Consider the following 7,588-nt stretch of genomic DNA (forward strand, 5'->3'; position numbering starts at 1 on the left):
ACCTTGATCTGTTGCAATGGGCCCTGCCAAGAAGTTTGTCCCCACAGCCTCACATCCCCACCCAGTCTTCCCAGAGCACTCCCTACAGGATCATTGCTCATCACAGCCCATGAAGATCTTTGGGATGTGGCCCCACTTCCTGGGCCTGGGGTCCCTGCAGCCCAGCTCTCACAGGCTCGGCCTCGAGGCTGGACAAAGCTGGGTCTGTGTGGGGACCACGAACCCTCCGAGCTGCTGCCGCCTCTTCCCAGTGGCACTTCACGGCCTGTTGGACAGTGCCTGTCCGGCTGTGTCACCACACTGACTGTCCAGCTACGTCACTGAGCTGTCTGGCTGTGTCACTGTTCTGCCTGTCCGGCTGTGTCCCCTCAGGGACTGTCCGGCTGCGTCCCCACACTGTCCGGTGTGTCCGTGCCCGCCTGTCCGGCAGTGTCACCTTTCCCCCTGCCGTGGCACCGCTCCGGCTGTCCAGCTGTGGCACTGGGACCGGGGTCACCACGAGGTGGCACCAGGACGGCGCCGGAGCCGCACAGACCCTGTCCCGTGTCCCACTGTCCCGTGTCCCACTGTCCCGTGTCCTGTCCCTAAGCACCCTGCAGCTCCGGCAGCAGCAGGGCCGGGTGGTCCCCTCGCCACCCGGTCCCTCTGGCTGAGCCCTGGAACGCTCATGTCACGAATGCTCTCAGGCTGCCTGTGTCCCCGTCGCCCGCTGGTCCCCCCTCTGTGAGAGGAACCCAGGAAGGGGCAGAGGGGGGTCCCCATAAGGGGCAGGACAGGGACAGGTGGGAGGGGGACACCAAAGCTGCAGCGATTGTTTCCCAACGATGCGATGCGGTGCGTGGGGACAGTCAGGCAGCACTTTGCTGCCACCCTGTTCATTAGTGACACGCGTTAATGATGCTTCATCCTCCCTGCCTGGTTCCTGCCAGGGGCGGGGGCTGCGCCCCTCACCCCACGGCTGCACCCCACTCCCAGGGGGTCCGCACGGCGAGGGGGTCCCCACCCCCCTTATTCTCACCACTGAGCTCCACCCTGCAACGCCATCATACCCAGTGCCAGCCCGGTGCCATCATCCTCAACGGCATCCTCCTCCTCCTCGCCCAGCGCGGGGTGGCACGGGCCGTCCCTGGGGACCCCGGGGCCGCGTGTCGCTCCGAGCCAGCGTCAACAGGACGAAGCTCCTTGTCCGCCGTGCGTCCGGTGGGGCCCGTCCCTCCCGCGGGAGGTTTCCTCGAAGACGAGCCGGAGGAAGGCTTTGGGGGACATCCTCCCTTTGTGGGCTATTGTTGGCCTTCCGTCACCTGCAGAGGCCGCGGGGTGACTCAGGCCGGGGTGACGCGCCCGGCAAACAGGACGCGGGGAGGGCGTGCGGGCGCAGGAATGCGGAAGGCGGTGGTGGCACCGGGATGCTGCCAGCATCCCTGAGGTGCCCCGGCAGGCAGGGTGTGCCTGGGGATGCCTGCCCGGGGGTGCACCACAGAGCTCGGCAGCCGGGCTGCAGGGGTGAGGCTGCAGCTCCTGGCCCCCCTGAAGGAGCACCCCCACTTTGGGGGTGCACAGCGCTGGAGGGGAGCGCTGACCCCACATTGCGCCAGAAGCGGGGGCTGCAGGAGAACATGGCTGGGGTGAGGGGCCACAGCCAACAGGGCTGGAACAGGTTCAGGGGATGTGCCCCTCCCGTGTGCGGCCGTGACATGGTGCCCACACACCTGGTACAGCCCCTCCTTACATCCCCACACCCCTCCGTAGCCCCCTCTACAACCCTCCCAACCCAAATACAGTCCCCAACCCTTCCTACAGCCCCCCATACACCCCGACCCCCCTACAGCCCCTCCTACAGCCCCCCATATACCCACACCCCCATACAGCCCCCCCCCGCCCCTCTTTGCCCCCACACCTTGTCGGGACCACCCGCCCTCACCCCGCTGGCAGGGGCTATCCCAGGGTGCAGTGTACTTGTCACCCACCTTCTTGAGGGTTGATGTCACCCACCTTGTGGGGGGCTCACCCTGGCCAGCTGCCAGGTGTCCCCAAAGCTACTGGATCACTCCCTCCTCAACTGGACACGGAGGGAAAATACAAGGAAAAGACGGAAATAAGGACCAGGATGTGACCAGGTACGGGCACAGTTAAAACAGACTCAGTTTGGGGAAATTAATTGAATTTCATAAAATCATGGAATAATGGAATGGTTTGGGTTGGAAGGGACCTTAAAGACCGTCTTGTTCCAACCCCCTGCCATGGGCAGGGACACCTCCCACTGTCCCAGGTTACTCCCAGCCCCAATGTCCAGCCTGGCCTTGGACACTGCCAGGGATGGGGCAGCCACAGCTGCTCTGGGCACCCTGTGCCAGGGCCTGCCCACCCTCACAGCCAAGAATTTCTTCCTAATATCTGATCTAAATCTCCCCTTTTATATATTTATCACCAATCAAATCAGAGCAGGATAGTGAGAAAAAACCCCAGACCTTAACTGTTTTTCCCACCTCTCCCTTCGTCCTGGGCTCTAAGTCATTCCTGTTTTCTCTCCCTCCTCCCCTCTGGAGTGGGGGCTGTGGGCACCGACCCGCTGCAGACACTTCCTGGCTGGGGGGGCTGGAGGGGACTGTGGCTGGGGGGGCAGGACAGTGGAGGGTCCCAGAATCTGAGGGTCGGGCTGGGAGGGGTGTCCCAGGAGCAGGATGGATCCAGGCTGCATAGGGTCCCAGGCCAAGCTGGCAGCAGTGTTAGGGTCTGGGGGCCCAGCACGAGCATGGGTGGGGGGTCCTGGACCAGGGTGGATGCGTGGGTCCCAAACTCAGTCTGAGTAGGGGGTCCAGGGCCGCACTGGGCACAGAGGCCGGGGCCAGGCTGGGAGTGGGTCCCAGATTCGGGCTGGATGGGGGTCCCCGGACAAGCTGGGGTGGTCCCAGAGCACTGGGGACGCGATGAGGGGGCTGTGGGTGGGGAATCCGCCGGAGGATGTGCCGGGAGGGGATCAGGCAGCAAACACGGATCGGGGGAAACCCGTGGAGGTGTCCAGCGGCGGGGCGGGGCAGGGCGGACACCTCCCCCCATCCCGGGGCCAGATGACGGGCGGCGGCGGGGCCGGGCCGGGCTCTCACCGCCTACAAATGCGGCTCCCCCGGCGGCCGCCCCCGCCGCCCCCCGCCGCCCCCCGCCATGGCCGCGCCGCGCCGGCTCCTGGCCCCGCTGCTGCTGCTGCTGCTGCTGCTGGGGCTCGTCCTGGCCGCCCCCGGTGAGAGAGGAACACTCGCGGCGACCCGGGCCGGCAGCGGGGGATGAAGGGAGTGCGGGAAGAGGGGACGGTGGAGACCGCGCCGGGGTGGCCGCGGGTTGGGGGGCGCGGGGGGACCGGCACCCCCGCCCGCACCGCCGGGATCCGCTGGGCTGCGGAAACACAAAGCGCTTACTTTGGAGCCGAAAACTCCCCGGTCCCCCGAGCACAGCGGGAACGTCCGGAGCCGCGGTGACAGCCTCGGGGCATCGCCGGGTCCCGCAGCGGGACCCACGCGGGGCTCGGCCCCGGCTGCAAACCGGCCCCGCGGGGGTGTGGGGCTGGCGGTGCTGGGACCGGAGCTGGGACCAAAGCATCCCAGACAGACGCCCCGGGGGAGCAGGACCAATGCTGGCACTGGAGCATCTCCGCCAGGCACCCAGGGGAGCAGGACCAGTGCTCAGGGACCAGAGCATCCCGGCCAGGGGCTCCAGGGCCCCGGGGAAATGGGATCGCTGCTGGGAGCACCAGGCACCACGGGGATGTGGGGGAACGGCTCAGGGTGAAGGGCTGAGGGTCTCGGTGGCACAGAGGAGGGGGTGGCTGTGGCCGAAGGCGGGGGCTGGGCAGCCCCGTGCCCCGCGGTGAGGCTGGTGGCCGTGGCCGCACGAGGTGGCCATGCGTGGCACAGGTGGCCGGGCCGCCCCGGCACAGGAAGCACTTGGCAGTGATGGCTCTTGTTGGGGACAATCCAGGAAACCGGCCGGCCCGGGGCCAGGCAGTCCACGGTACTATTGCCCCTGTCCTGCGTGGCGACACATGGCTAACGCTGTTCCTGGTGTCCTCAGGGCCACTGGGGCAGGCGCCGGACGGGAAGGATGCCCAGGATGGCCTCACACGAAGGCTGGTGCGGCCGCGGGGTGCACGGCGTGGGACCGGGCAGCGGCAGGGCGGCTGGCGGAGGTACCGGCGGCCCCGGCCCCGGCTCTCCCACAAGGGGCCCATGCCATTCTGAGCCAGGTGAGGTGCGGTGGGGCGTGGGGGACGCAGGGAAACGTGTGACGGTGCATGAGGGAACTCACACGGGCTTGCTCTCGTTGCAGGGCTGCCGCCAGCCTTCCATGGACACGGCTTCCATCGCTCGCGCCGCGTCCTCGCCCGCTCTGCTCATCCTCCGGCCCTGGGCGCGGGGTACCCCCTGTAAGCCCTCTGCTGGCCCCACCTTCTCCCGGCGATTGCTCCTGGTGGCCCCGGTGCCGTGTCTGGCACTGTGGGTGTGTTCTGCTCCTCCTCGCCACCTCCCAGGGCCGGCTGGAAGGGGGTTGCCTGCAGAGGGGCCAGGGTTGCCACGATGCCCTGTCCCGGTGGGCACGGGGCTGGCTTGGGCATGGGCCCGCTGGGACTGCGGGCTTTGCGGAAAGCACTTTGTCAGGTGGAGCAGCTTCTCCTCAGGGGTCCATGAGCTGCCTCGGGGTCCTGCCCCAGCCCTGTCTGTCACCCCCACGCCAGGGGGGAGCACAGAGCTTGTCCTGGGTCTATTTATTCCCCTGGTGCTCATCCCACACCCTGGGTGAGCTGCCCTCCCTTTCCCGCTGGCAGACCCTCCCGGGGACCCCTGTGCTGTGGGGTGCCCACCCAGGACACGCTCTGGGGCCCTGGGCCCCTCTGCTTCACGCCGTGGGACAGCAGGAACAGGGGGGCACTGGGGGCTCTGTCCAGCTCTGCCATACACCAAAGGAGGGGCCCTGGCTCTGAGTTGGGCCCTGCTGATCATCTCCTGTGTCTGTAAAGATTTATTCCATGTAAATATATCTTTATAATAAAGAGTTATGATTGTTAACTCAGTAAATGCTGATTTCTGGAAGGGCAGGTAGGGGTTGCTCTCCTGCTGGTGGGGAGGGATCTCAGGTCCCTCTGCTCCCTCCTGGGGCTGTCTATAGGCACTGGGGGTGCTGGCAGCCCCTTCCCCAGCCCACTGCTAGCAGAGAAGGTGCTCAGCAAGGAGTGAAGCCATGTGCTGAGCCTGTGGAATTGGCGAGGAGAGCGGGAAAACACAGGTCAGAGAGGCTGAGAGATGGAGGAGGGGATGCTGGAAGGGCACAGGGATGCTGGTCCCTTGGGCAAGGAGAGGGTCTGGGGCACCAGCAGTCCTGGTCACAGCTCTCACTGGTTCCGTATGACTCTGCTGCTGTTGGACACTCTGGGTGGTTTGCTGGATCCTCCCTTTCCCCCTGACCCCACCAGCCCTGGGCAGCTGCCCCACAGCCCTGTACACCCAGGCAGCTGTGAGTGCTGGGTACTGCCACCTCCATCCCGGGCATCCCTGTCCCTTGTGTTCAGTCACTGCTATCCCTCCCTGTCCCGGGTATCCCTGGCATTCCTCTCCTCCGTGTCCCCATCCTTGCATCCCCATCTTGGTGTCCCCACCCCACGGGGCTGGGTGTGAGCAGGGCCCGTGTGGGGGGCAGGAGGGTCAAGGCTCAGGGACTGAGGGTCCCTGTAGGACCCTGCGGGTGGGGAGGAGGGGCTGAGCCCTGCGAAGGGAGGGGACCCCACGGGACAGGACACCCCCAGCCGTGGCTGGGAGCCCTGAGGGAGGCGGTGCCCATGCGGGGCCCTGCACTCCCCGCAGTGTCTGCAGGGGGACGCCCCGGGCGCGGGGCTGTGGGCAGGGGTCGGCAGTGCCGGCGGGGAGGGGGTTAAGGGGCTGCGGAGGAGCGGAAGGGCTGCAGCTGGGCTGGGAGCGGGGCCTGGGGAAGCGCCGGGACCCAGCTGGCCTCCATGAGCTCATCCGCCGGGACCGGGCGGGATGCACGCTCCGGCCCAGTGCCAGCGCCAGCGCTCCCGCCACGCGGCCACCGCGCCCGCCGCACGGCCTGCGAGCCACCACCGCCACCCGCGGGCCCTGCGAGCCACCGACTGCCACCCGCGGGCCCTGCGAGCCACCGACTGCCACCCTGCATGGCCTGCGAGCCACCACTGCCACCCGCGGGGCCTGCGAGCCACCGACTGCCACCCTGCATGGCCTGCGAGCCACCACTGCCACCCGCGGGGCCTGCGAGCCACCGACTGCCACCCGCGGGGCCTGCGAGCCACCGACTGCCACCCTGCATGGCCTGCGAGCAACTGACTGCCACCCTGCATGGCCTGCGAGCCACCGACTGCCACCCACAGGGCCTGCGAGCCACCGACTGCCACCCGCGGGCCCTGGAAGGCCCTGCCACCCTCACCCTGCCTCACAGCCACCCCAGAAGCCACTGCCACACACCTTCACCCCTGCTGGCCACCCCATCAGCCACTGCCAGCCACCCCACAAAGCCCCCAGGAGCCACTGCCGGTGCCCCCATGATGGTCTGCATGGGTGCACAAGGGTTGCCCATTCACTGCCCAGTCCTGTCCTGGCCCTCATGCCCAGTTTTCCAGCCCCAGCAGCCTCCCAGAGCTGGGACATGGTGCCCCAGCCACAGTCCCTCCCAGATGCCCCCAGCTCCAGCTCTGGGATGCTGGGGGGGTTATCATTCCTCCATTGCCAGCCTACGGTCCTGCTGCTACTGGTTTGAACTGGGAGTGCTCTCCCCCTGCACTTCAAACCACTCCTCAATGCCCGTGGTTTGCCTCCCTAGCTGCAGCAGCAGGCACCTTGCCCAAGAAATTTGGTGAGGTCCCTGCCTGGGCATGGGCAGGACAGGCAGTGGGGGGCCCAGCAGACCTGAGGAGCGACTGCCACGGCTGTGCCAACAAGGCAGCGATGTCCCACATCCCCCAGGCATCGCCCAGCCCCAAGTGCTTGGGCTGTGGCCAGGGGCTGCACAGCTGAGCCCTGACCCCAGCCCTCCTGCGCCAGCCTGGAAGGAGGAGGCCAGGGAGGACCTCCCGGTTGGGCTGTGGCCAGCATGGAAGGAGGAAAAGCTTCTGAGCCAGGAGACCTAAGGAATCTCTGGCTCTTCCTGGCCTGGCCTGCTGCCCGCAGGCAGGTGGGAGCTGCTGAGCTCAGCCGTGCTCCCTGTGCCCCATGTGCCACGGCAGTGCCAGAGCCCCTGCACTGCAACAGGGAGCTGGGGCAGAGTGGGCAGTGGGCACAGGGCAGTGCTGGGGACATGGGCAGTGGGCACAGGGCAGTCCTGCTCCTGTGTGTGCAAGCAGGGTCTGTCCCGGCAGGGCAAGGACGGGGTCTGCAGGTCCCAGCTCACTTGGCAGGGATGCAAGGGGCACTGGGAGAGGGCTGCAGCAGTCGCAGGAGCCCTGCGGTCCTTGGGGACCTCTGGATGCCCCTGGGGGGGGAGAGCTCACCGCCCACCCAGAGCTGGCAAGGGATGCTCGGTGTGGCTGTGGGACACCACCAGCTCCTCCAGCCCCACCATCTGGGCACCA

The 7,588-nt window shown here is 67.3% G+C and overlaps 1 protein-coding gene across 2 annotated transcripts; it reads left to right on the forward strand.

The window, feature by feature from the left end:
* Positions 1 to 3,154: 3,154 nt before the first annotated feature.
* APLN (apelin) lies at positions 3,155 to 5,036 on the forward strand. Of its 2 annotated transcripts, XM_039572002.1 has the most exons (3): positions 3,155 to 3,238; positions 4,066 to 4,237; positions 4,321 to 5,036. In XM_039572002.1, exons 1-2 carry the CDS (start codon positions 3,163 to 3,165, stop codon positions 4,230 to 4,232), a joined length of 243 nt encoding a protein of 80 aa, XP_039427936.1. In that variant the 5' UTR covers positions 3,155 to 3,162; the 3' UTR covers positions 4,233 to 4,237; positions 4,321 to 5,036. The 2 variants fall into 2 exon arrangements, with proteins under 2 accessions (XP_039427936.1, XP_039427935.1); XM_039572001.1 differs by lacking the exon at positions 3,155 to 3,238 and having other exon boundaries at positions 3,250 to 4,237.
* Positions 5,037 to 7,588: the final 2,552 nt, after the last annotated feature.

The sequence above is a fragment of the Corvus cornix genome, chromosome 4A (assembly GCF_000738735.6).
Source record: "Corvus cornix cornix isolate S_Up_H32 chromosome 4A, ASM73873v5, whole genome shotgun sequence".
Classification (NCBI taxonomy): Eukaryota; Metazoa; Chordata; class Aves; order Passeriformes; family Corvidae; genus Corvus; species Corvus cornix.

Coding starts and splice junctions, on each gene's coding strand:
- APLN (XM_039572001.1), top strand. CDS start 3,948: ATGGCTCTTGTTGGGGACAATCCAGGAAACCGGCCGGCCCGGGGCCAG.